Below are 12534 nucleotides of genomic sequence, written 5' to 3' on the forward strand. Positions count from 1 at the left end.
ACACATATTTTTATTTACACAGCTTTCAAGTTGACAACACAAAAACGTATTTTTCAATACAAAAAAAAACAAAAGGAAAGAAACAACATATAAATACAATCAGATATTTAAGTTCAATTAAACCATCATAAACAAAAACAAAAACAAAAGTAAATATGAATTAATTAATATACATTCACAGACATGAAACAAATGACTTAGACTTAATGTAACCCGCCCCCTTTCCCTTCGCTCATAAACTTCGGAGACTTTAATAGTAACGCTTAACTTCATTCAGAAATACCTTGCAGTAAGCTTTTTAATTTGTGAATCTGTAATTTCCCTAGCAGAAAAAAAGGGGGAAGCATAACTCTGTTCTAGGCCAATTTTTATATTAAAACGCTGCCTTTCAGTAGAATTTTCCCCAAGGAGAATTTTGCAAGCCATGTTCTGTTCACAGATTTGGAAACCAGAACGTCAAGACGTATGACGTCATTCAACACGCGCGTGAACCCCAAACGTGCACGGTGGACACGGATCACGTGGTCCCTGAGGAGATTCCTTGGAGGAGGAGGAGAGAGGAGAGCGGCGGTGTTGGCGGGTGGGAGGCAGGAGGAAGGAAGGTTGTGATCCGGTCCATTCGGTGAGCGTATGAGCGCCGCGCGAGCAGCGTGAAGTCGTCCTCTTCGCAGCCGAACTTGGCGTGTCGTCTCGCCACAGAGGACCGACAGAGAGACGCGGATATGGAGGATGTCTGCCATTTCACGCGCAGCCCTGTTTGGGAGGAGCTGGTTAGTCCCACACGCGAGATGTTGTATTTATTTGGAAACAGTGACTTTATTCATTCACTGCCACAACAATTGCCCAAGTTAAGCAATCGGCTGTGATTATGTCATACTTTAACAGACTTTTCTGTTTGGTCTTCACCTTAGTGTACAGTTTGTACTTAATACGGAGATCCAGTCGAACCAGTTGTGACTACTTTTAATCGAACGGGAGCATTTTATAGCTCCACTGGGGGAAAAAAAAAAAAGAAAAAGAAAGAAAGCAATAAAAAAATCAACCAGCTTCTCTGAATGAGAAAGCTGATGCTGCTAGCAGCGTGGAGTGTGCATGACTACTCAGATACGTGTTCAAAACGGTCTTTCCTCAACCGGTCTTCCCCGCACCAGTGTCCTCAGCGATGACAGAGAAGAGATCGAGACTCCCCCGAATCCGGAAGGGAGCGGCTGACCGAGCCAAAGCCAATTTGGTCCTAACCTCCTCTTCTCACCCTACACAGGAGCCGGATAAAGGGTCTGCCACGAGGATCCATCCTCATGTGGTAGGGACTGTCTCGGTATCCACCGCTGCGGACGAATCGTCTGACAGCGAGGTGGAGCAAGAGGGTCCCCAGAAACTCATTCGGAAAGTGTCCACTTCAGGACAGATCCGGAGCAAGGTAAATTAGAGCATGCATAGTGTGAAACACGCTAATAAGATCCAGGACAAAAAATACAAATTTGTCTACATCAGAGGGAGGGCAAAATAGTTTACAAAATCTCCAGTACAATTCAGAGGGATTTCGCACAAAAGGCACAAATTTAACGGCACAATTATTGGATATAGCTTTTGTTTTAGATGTCTCTAGAATATGCATCAGCACACCGCTATACTTTGATTTCTTTTCCTTTTCAAGTCCTGTAGTGTCAACTAAACTATAAATTATTTAATATGTAATTACAGTCAATGAAATTTAAATAAATATTCAACTATGATTACTTTGAACGTCAAGGCAACGTTGAAGGCTTGGATGTCAAACGGGTCTGCAACTCATGGCTCCAGAGTCGCATGTATTAGCTCTTTCATCCTTCTGCTGTGGCTTTATGTGATTTTGCAAAATGCAATTTTAAATGGACTATTATGGTGCTATTGTAACATTAATATAAAACGTTTTAGGCAGGGGGGCACCCTGACCTGGTTGCCAGCCAATTGCAGGGCACTCATGCATGGCAGGTGTATTGGGTGCTTGAGATTGTCCTTTGGTGTGATTGGGTGCGTGAATGGTTGTTCATCACTGTATACTTAAAATGCATTTAATTTTATATATGAAAATGTTATGTTCCTCATCTGTTATTTTTCAGTGGGAGTGCATCAAAATGGCTGCTTGTGTATTAAAGGATATCTTGAGTAAGCACTATGACAACAGTAATATCAATATATTAACAAAACAGTTTTTAAAAATCATGATCATTTCACTAGTCACAATATAAGGTGCACTGAAAGTATTTACTGTATGATCAAATTTTATTTTAAAGTTTAAATTAAATTGTGTATTGATTCTACTTGGAAAAACGTGCTTTTGTATCAGATTTATTTAAGTATAATTATTGTGGCTGGTTAATGTATGTTGACGTATTCGCTTTAATGCACATAAATAATTGCTTTGTGTAATCATTCCTAATCATTCCATATGTGTGTGTGTGTGTGTGTGTGTGTGTGTGTGTGTGTATATATATATATATATATATATATATATATATGTATGTATATATATATATATATATATATATATATATATATATATATATATATATATATATATATATATATATATATATATATATATATATATATATATATATATGTATGTGTGTGTGTGTGTGTGTGTGTGTATTCTGCATCTGTTGTTACACACAGGTGTTAGCAGACAGATATATTGCTAATGCTTCCACACTGTCACCTAAGCTTCCTGGCCCACTTATTCTCAACGCTGCAATGGAGCGTTGCACTCCCATGTCAATGGATCCACTTAATTATTGACTGATCCACTTCAATCCATTTACATTATTCAACATCTGAAGGAGCACAAATTCCAAGGTTTCCTTTTTTCTAACCCTAAAAAATATTATGGATGTCATATTTGGCATTGGGGCCGGTTGGAAAGGATTATGATTTGGTATCTACAAGTTATTTATTATAATAAATAGTTTTACAACAGATCAAGTACAGCCTTTAAATTTGAGCACACATCTGGTTGAAAAATGCTGGTTTCTCTTCACTTAAAAGGAAATAAATAAATAAATAAATAAATAAATAAATATGTTGTAATTGAAATAAAAATCATCTGTTTCAATTTAAACATTTTATGAACTTGTGTGATGTTAGTTTTTTTTACATATTGCAGCTGAATTTCTTGATGTATTCTACGTAATTTTTGGTTCTGAACCATATCCAAGCAGAAATTTTATTGTAGAATGAAGTTTGCCAAATAATGTCAAAATCTGCTCTACTTGGGCCGAAAATACTGTTTTGGCCATTTCATTAAAGATTACTCTCTTTTTTTTTTTTCTTTAATAACGCTAATATTAATTTAACTGTGGTTAACCCTGTTATTAAACATGATGAATAATCGTGATTAATAGTCATGATCGCAATATTGAGTAATAGTCATAATCGCAATATTGACCAAAATAATTGTTATTATTATTGTGGCCATAATCGTGCAGCCCTTTCAACTTGTACATATTTTTTAAAATTTTTAGTATTGGATTTTTTTTAAATTATTTTTGAGGACAACCATTGATTCATATCTTGTCAGTTTTATTCGAGCACGCAATAAACATTCTTTTAAAAAAAAAAAAAAAAAAGCATGTGACATTTTTCATTTAAAGCATGCTTTGACTGTGTTACTATGTCCACAACAACTGGGAATACTTTTTCAGATGGCACTCATGTGGCAGGAATACACAGGTAGGATGGATGGATGGATGGATGGATGGATGGATGGATGGATGGATGGATGGATGGATGGATAGATAGATAGATAGATAGATAGATAGATAGATAGATAGATAGATAGATAGATAGATAGATAGATAGATAGATGTTTTCTTTTTCTTTACAATGGATTGCCTCCTGGTGGCCATTAAAAAAAATCCTGCCAAAAAAAAATCAGGCTTTTTCGATGCACACTGCAGCCTGAAGTGACCCAATTCCGATTCTTTTGCTCTTATCCAACCTGTATCTTTTGATGGCAGTGTGAATGACTCAGATACGATTTTTTCAATCGCGACCCTAGCCACATGGGTATGTGGTTCTAAATCCAATACGTGTGTTTTGACGTAACTTCAGTCCGAACACCAGTTTGTATTCATCTGACTCGCACGTTACAAACAAGAGTAAAAAAATTCTGAATTCCAAAAGACACAAGCTTTTTGGAAAAAACAAAACCGTAATATCGAAAGAGGGGAAATAAATTTAATGAAGGGAGAGCGAAGTGTATTTTGTCTCTCTGTCTCTTTCTCTCTCCCTCACTCTTGCTTGCTTGCTAGAAGAGTGAACCGCTTGCCCGTGAGCATGACGTTCTTGACCCTGCCATGACTAAAAAGTAAAATAACTCACTCTTCCCCTTAAATATACTTCTCAAATTTAGAAGATTCAATATATTGTTGCTGGGACAAACATTTCAAAATAGCCAGGTACTTCTGTAAACACGCCAAGCGCAGCCATTTTCTGTGACATCACAATGTTCTCAATGCCTATGCGGGACAGTTTGGGGCTTTTTAGTGTTCTAATAGAGGTCACATACAGGTCACATTTATTTGGAAATATGAACAACCTCATAAAATATTGGATTCCACAAAAAAATTGAATTGAATATAAAGCCCTGGGGTTTAAACCTGGGCTAAGCCGCAGGGCTCAAATCATGAGAAAAAAGTTGTGACTTATAGTCTGAAATTTACTGTAATGACTTGTGTTGGACAGTCTGACATGATCCGAAAAATAAATTAATCTGTTCTTCTGTGTTATGGACATGGTATGAAACACTTCTGCTGCTTAGCACATTGTGCTAACACAACGTTGCTATTGTGTGGGTCAGTGGGGTTGCTTGAGGTGTGCATGTGTATGCTGAGGGTTGCTAATGGATCATGTGTCTGTACGCTCAAGAGTGTTGTTCCATTGGATTGTTTGCTTAGCTCTGGACAGTATGCACACGTGTGTGTAAGTGTGCGTTGTTGTACATGCATGCGCCCACTTTTCCCATGTCGCTCTTCACTGTACATCCATCTTCCGGTTCTTTGGTTGCCGCAGACAACCATGTCCTTGGTAGCTGGTGATGGCGTCATTAAGACATCTGGTTCGGGTGAATAGAAACACATGCCACAGCGGGGCTCCTCAAGTAATTATCTTGATATGTCTTCTCTGTTTCAAATTTTGAGAGCAGTCCATAATTGTAGCATATGTTAGAAGGAAAACAATGTTATGAACGTTCTTTTCCCTGATTGTTTTCCACTTTACAGTATCTTTGTATTGTTTGCACGTTTCCCACCAAGCCTGTGTGTGTTTTCTTCTCAACAAACAGAAATGCGCAGTTAGTTTCCAGCAAGTTTTCTTAACCAAGGCGATAGATTCAGTCCATTAGACCTATATGACTCCTTCTACCAACATCTCCTCATAGATATAGTAAATGCCAGCAAAAAATCTAGTTGTGCGTTGCACATTTTAAAAATATAATATATTTACTCGATCTTTGACTTTCACTGTCGTTGTCACAGGGTGGGAGAGGACGAAAGAGCAGGCCTGAGGCTGGTAGTTAAGATCAGTTATTGCAGGTTTGGAGAGTAACAATAGCTGGCTTCAGACAGATCAAGATAGCAGGTGTTCGAATATCCAAGGGCAGGCAGGGTCGGCGTTTAGACAGGAAGAGCAGGAGTAACACAAGGCAGCTTCCCAATAAGTTCACGACGATCTGACAAGAACTTCACAGGAAGTGCCAAGCTTTAAAGTTAACATGAAGCGGCCAGCTGTATGCTGAGCTGGTAAGGGATCATTTGACTGCAGGCAGTCTTTGTAACAAAATAGACTTTGTGACAGAATTCAGGCTTTGTGACCTGTAGGCCTTGTGGCAGAACCTGACCAGACAGAACCAGAGCCTGACTGTCTCACTGCATGCCTTGATGGGTCAAGGGATATGGTTAGACAGGTAGGTGACAGGTATGTGGTCAGCTGTATGCTAGGCGTGTGGTCAGACAGGTGGATGATAGGAATGTGGTCCGACAGGTAGGTGATTGGAATGTGGTCAGACAGGTAGGTGATTGGAATGTGGTCAGACAGGTAGGTGACAGGAACGTGGTCAGACAGGTGGGGAATGAAGTCCGACATGTAGTTGACAGTTATGTGATCAGACAGGTGAGGAATGAGGTCCCACAGGTTGGTGACAGAATGAATGTGGTCAGACAGGTAGGTGACAGGACTGGCTGGACTGCCAGGCTGTGACAGGTTGTGACAGTACTGGGCGTGTCTGTAAAAAATTATATTCCCCAATCATCTTCAGTCCATCATTGTTTCAAGCCGGCTCACATCCATTGATGTCTAAATTACTGTTTGTCACCACTGTTTTTGGACCATCAAGAAAAAACTGTTTACAAGGGTTCCACAGAGAGAGAAGTGTAAAGATAGAGAAGAAAAACTGAAATTGGTTTGCTTGGTTAGGTGAAACAATTAAAAAATGGCTTGATTCAAACGATTTATTTTGGTTCGACTCAGATGGATTATGATTTGATATGGTACAGCTCAGTTTGACAGAGTGTGAAATGACTTTTTGTTCTGATTTTACATACATTTGAATGCCCTTATCAGTAGTTAAATTGTGCAATTTCCTTGGAAGGTATATCGATCCAAGGATAATAGGCTACAGATGATGGATGGATGGATTGATGATTTGCTTCTATTTGATGCACTCATAGCTTTTAAATCAAAAAACAATTTTCTGATGTAAACCATTTTTTGTTACCTCTACTTACTACACATCCTGACAGTATCAATCATTTAAAGAATGAGGTTATTTGTTCCTTCAAATGTTATCTCAGTAGCTTGAAACAGAGACCAGAAACTCACAACAAGCTTACCTTTTCCACCAGTAGACCACTATACAACAAATTCATCCATCCAACACGGGTGACTTCTCCTGCTTCTGCTTTTGCCTAATTAATATAAAAGTATTTGTAATCTACTACATACATTTGTTTTCACAGTGGAACGATACCCGGAAGTAGTACAGTATATGTTTGTTGAATTTCTCACCTGTTGACTTAGGAATACAAAACATTTGACCATACCAAATGGCTTGGTGGGAATTTGGCAACACAGTATTAGGTGAAGGAGTACTGTATTGCCTCTATAAGTTGTTTATCTGCAGATGCATTGTAGCTGACTGAATCTGAGGAAAGATAAGACATCCCCAGTCCTCATACTTCATGATGTAGTATGGAGGTTTCTCATTCTCTACAGAGTAGTGGTAGGATGCAATCACGCAAGCACTGATTTCCTCCAAAGCTGGTGAGAATCTGAGGTAATTGGGAGTAAATTGCTTTCCTTGGCAACACCAATAAACCCAAGTAATTTCTTGACATACGCACACATATAATGTTGCACAAAGGACTTTGGAGACAGAGGAATTACCGACTCACAGCGACACTGCTGTAATTTTCTCATCACCATTGCGACATTTTAGCATGTCGTGGGAGTACAATGGTACACAATTACAATTTACTTACATCGGGGTGGACAGTGCACATAGAGAGCCATAGCATATGCCTGAGAAAAGGGAGCGTACTAAGATATTTAGTAGGAGATCTCTAAAAGACTTGATTTTTCTGCCAACACAAACACAGCATTCTCACCATCCAAATGAGTCCATTAAGGGGGCATAATGAACTCTAACAGCATGGAATGATGACAGAGACAGTCATCTTCTCGACACAGTCAATAGAGCAGATGAGTAAAATGTCTTTTTTGCCACAGTTGCAATCTTGTATGCAGTACTCCCAGAAAAGTGGACAGGATTTTATTTCGATGTATCATAACTCTACTCAACTGTAGCTTGGATATGTGCATTTATATATATATATATATATATATATATATATATATATATATATATATATATATATATATATATATATATATATATATATATATATATATATATATATATATATATATATATATATATATATATATATATATATATATATATATATATATATATATATATATATATATATATATATATATATATACATTCTTTGTATATACATTCTGCTGCATTCTTGGTTTTTCTTTTTTTATGTTTGTTTTTTTTTTTTTTTTGCTGTACAGTAGATTAGCTGTAGCCAGAAATTTCTACTTCTCCATTTTATAGGTTTCTACCAAGAGTATGATGGGAAACAAATACCCATTACAAGGGGGAATAATCTAGTTGTCTTTAGATCTTTAGATGTGAGCTAGTGTATGGTGATAGTCTTTCAAATTTTTTGTATTAAATTATCAAGGCCTCTGAAGTCCACAAACCAAGACAAGTGTATCAAAAAAAAAAAAAAAAAAGTAATCTCGTACAGATGTTTGAGTCCCAATATCAAGTTTCGATACCGGGTCGATACTTGCCCTATTTACTTGCCCTATTTCAAGCAAACTATTCTGCAATGACAGCCATAATAGTAGCACTCTTTTCTTATCTCTTGGAGCTCTGTTAGGATCACAAAAATAAAATGCTGAAAAGAAAATTGCCATTAATTTTCTTGATTTAAAAAAAAAAGTTATACTGTATTGGAATAATATGGATTTTTCTTTAAAATGGTTTGTCTTTTTGGAGGGGGTGGTGAGCGCTTCTGTGTCTAAAAGGTTCATCTATTGTTGCCACAGAAAAGCAACAAACATGCATAATCTCGGTTTTGTCATTCAGCCAGTGGAAAGGTAGTATTGGTGGGAATAATAGAATAATTTGTGTTACTATTTTATAACATTTACCAATAGTATCACAAGTAAGAGATCTTTTCAGAGAAAACCATATATGTTTCTGGGGAGGGCATATATTCGGTCACCAGATTGACTTACAGTAAAATTTCTTATGAAGACCTCCTATTGAGCATTAATTGCATATTCAATTTTCAGCAAACTTTTTGTCTCTCAGTTTTTATTTTTGAAAATCTGGTCACCCAATATAAAGATCATATCAACACTTGGGATTCAGAGTCAGTTAAGAGCCTTTGGTCTGTTTTTCTCGACTAAGAGATGAATGGATAGATTAGGATAGGAGGTTTTTTTTCTTAAAGCAAACTCATTAATCAGATAGGCTTCACAGGGACACGTAATTGGCTTGGCACACAAGGCTCAGGAGCTTTAAGGTAAGACAGTGAGGACCATTAGCGTAATGGAGTCTGTTGTTGACTGTGGCTAGGCCAAGCTGAAGTTCATAGATGGTCAAGTCCAGTGCATGTGACTCCCTCGTTAAACTGACTGTCTGCGTCTTGTCAAAAAGAACACAAGCTCCTCTGCTCCACTTAGCCTTCCATCGACCAACCACAGCTGCTGGATCCATTTGAACCGCTCTAGCCTTTGTGCATTGTGTTGGCTTGTTTGTGTGCTAACCGGAGTGTGTGTGTTAGTTTTTGGCCTAACGTTGGCCAGGCGGTGTGTGTGGGCGGAAGCTCCGAGGCGCTCAGGTTACTCATTTCTTTTCTGCAACAGGACTTGAGCTCAGTATCACAATTTAGCTGGTGAGCGGGCCAGCGGACGAAGGAGAGCAATAGCGCTATTTAAAGATCACTTCTGGCCTACTTGGCAACAGGAAGTAGATGGAGACAAGGAAATGAACTATGGAGGCCAAGGAGGGACAAGGAGGGGAAAATATAACATCCAATTAGAGTCATTTGTGTGACTCTGATAGTTCAGAACACATTTTTTGGATTTCTATGGCACAATCATTTTTTTTTTTTTTTTTTCATCTGGTATGTGTATCAATATTGAACTTGAAAGCCCTTGTGGACTTTTCCAATCGTGCATTAGTAGTAGGTAGGACTCTGTGTCAGTTATTCATGACCATGTCAATATGCTAAGGATGTTTTGTTTTGTTTTTTTACCCTCTAATTACAGTCAAAAATCTTATACTCAAAATGGATTTGTTGTACCTTGGCTGCTGTTCTCATACAACTAAATAGGACCCTTTATGTGGTGCGTGATCTCCTGAAATTTTGCCTAGGTATCAATTTTTAAAACACGTATTGTTTTTCGTGAGAACAGACTTTGGCTGGTTGCATTTCTTTTTTGCCTAATATATGAAAGTGGGTGTTATACGATGCAGATTATGATTGGCCTCTTGTGAAGATGACCCAACAAGCCGCCTCTTTGAAAATAATTAGTTGGCACTTGCTGTTTTTATTTATTTATTTATTTTCTTACCTTGGCATTGACGGAGTATAAGGAGGAAGTCTTTGTCTTAACCCCTTCCGACCTAAGTAGCATGCTGGAGGACATGACACGTTTGCGTGTGTTAACCGATAAATACCATGAACTATGATGATGTCACCCACTTCTGAGAGATGATTGAACGAAGCTTTATACCAATCAAAATCAGGAAATCACGCTTAGCATGCCCTCCGTGCCCTTTTTAGATCTTACAAAATAGCTTTCAAAATGTGACTTCAACAAAGGCAAACAAAAGTGTTCTTTATTTATTTAGTTTTTAATCAAAACCACATCATTTATGCTCATACTAGTCAAACTTGCTTTCTGTATAATTGTAAGGGCTACTGGTGATTGAACATTCTGAACAATCTGATATTGGCCCATGCCTATTTGTTTACCAAGGGGTGCCACATGGCCTTCACCATCATCTGGCAAATGCCTGAACTCTTAATGTGTGAGTAACCCGAGCAACGTATATGGTTTTAAGTGGCTTTTATTATAGACCTATCTTAAAATTACACTAACCATACCAATGTACATAAGTGGATTTTAAGTGGTTTTCAATATTTGGCTAATTCACTGATATAAATCCAATAAAAGGGACATTTTTCTATCATTATTAGGTCAATAATGATCAATTTGATCATTTTTGTGCATCCCTCAATATAATTTTTTTGTTTGTTTGTTTTTTGCCATCACTGGTACCATTGTGTAGCTGCACAGAAAATCAAAACACGGGAAAAGAATGTTTTAAACACTCACACTTGTGCAACTTTTTGCAACTTTCGATGAAAAATTTTCAGCAACCATTACTCATTCTGTTTTGTAATGCAAGGAGCTGATAGGACAGTTGAATTCAAGAGAAGTCTCAAGGATCATCTCTTTAGAAACAGATTCAAGATTTACAGTATTTTTCATAGGCTCCAAATTGGGCAATGACTTCATAAACCACAAGAGCGTCTCAGTCTTGCTTTGATTGCAGTCGCAAGCGAGCGGCAACGAAGGCCTTATAGGGAAGTCCACTTGGAGGTATTTCACCTTAATCCAGGAATTTGGCCATAAGCAGTGCTAATGGAAAACAGAGCAGAGGAATTACCATAACACTGGCTGACAACTGTTCCACTGTTTTCGCTTTCTTACTGCCAAAACAAGACAACATCACTGGTTTTGTATGCGCTCGGGCAAATAGATGCAACTCACAAGGAGCTTTTGTTAGATGGAAGAACAGTCTTTTTTTTTTTTTGGTTATGTAATCTATGAAAAAAATCATTAGTGCTGGGGTTAGGGTCAATTCAAGTGTATGATACCTGGCACCTTGGTTCCTTTCATGTTGCATGTAGCTTTTGAGATCATGTTGAAAAGTTCAACATATGACCTCTCTTGTGCCATTGATCTTTCACAATGAAAGTGCTTGTTTGTATAGATGGGATAAAATCTTGAATGATGAAAATCTCACGGCATTAAATACCCAAAAGATTTTTCATCCATATGCAGCATGAGATCCATTTTATTTATTTATATTTTGGTGGTAGTTTTTGACATTGGGTACACACGAGAATGTGCTTGCTTGTTAATGCTCTGCAGGATTACCATACCAAATAATGTAAAGAACAAACGCCTTGGTATGTTTTTATTTTGAAGTTGTTTCCAGAAGCGTATCGTGGCAATGACTAACTTGGCTAACAGATTGTTGCTCCACTTGTCGCAAGTCAACACGATGTTGTTCTGAAATCATGTTCAGTCACTAATTCGGGATGCTAAAAAAGGAACTAATGATGCAGACGATGTGAATGAGTTTAATGGCCGCATATTACTCACTTCAATGTTGACAGCCTGACAGTTGCTGTTCGTACTGATCACTTTTGAGCAACTGACTCAAATGTCTTCTGTCATTGTCCTTTTCATTGACCATTATCTATGTGAAAGAGTTGTCTAAAATCTCAGTTTATATTTTTATAAAATGAATTTTAAATTTTATAAGATATATATATTAAAAAAAATATATAAAACTTGCTCATTTATAATTAAGTGGTCTTCGATATTTATGCTTCTATTTTTATTTGAATACCAAAAGACTCAATAGCTGCAACTGTTTGTCAAGTTATATTATTGAATTACAAATTTTGCATAATTCTCATCTCATTCTCATGGACCCAATTTTATGAGTCTTTTCGTCTCGTGGAATTTAGTCCCATCCTTACAAATTTGCAATTGAAAGCTAATTTTTAAGGGAAATCAATCAATTTTAAATTTTCATTTTACATCATACGATAAACATCGGCTTTCGTTTACAATGGTGAGTAGTGACTAATTTAACATTTTACTCTT

At 37.4% G+C, this 12534-nt stretch overlaps 1 protein-coding gene across 2 annotated transcripts in view; it reads left to right on the top strand.

Annotated features, from left to right (window-relative positions):
- The first annotated feature begins 632 nt into the window (after positions 1 to 632).
- Positions 633 to 12534, top strand: part of LOC148424063 (diacylglycerol kinase eta-like) — a 65207-nt gene continuing 53305 nt past the window's right edge. For both annotated transcript variants that reach the window (XM_088415639.1, XM_088415641.1), the window contains exons 1-2: positions 633 to 770; positions 1262 to 1420. In XM_088415639.1, coding sequence (XP_088271765.1) covers positions 723 to 770; positions 1262 to 1420 — 207 coding nt within the window. In that variant the 5' untranslated portion in view covers positions 633 to 722. The remainder of the gene's footprint in view (positions 771 to 1261; positions 1421 to 12534) is intronic.

Source organism: Hippichthys cyanospilos, chromosome 5 (assembly GCF_059441005.1).
Source record: "Hippichthys cyanospilos isolate Australia breed blue-spotted pipefish chromosome 5, RoL_Hcya_1.0, whole genome shotgun sequence".
Lineage (NCBI taxonomy): Eukaryota > Metazoa > Chordata > Actinopteri > Syngnathiformes > Syngnathidae > Hippichthys > Hippichthys cyanospilos.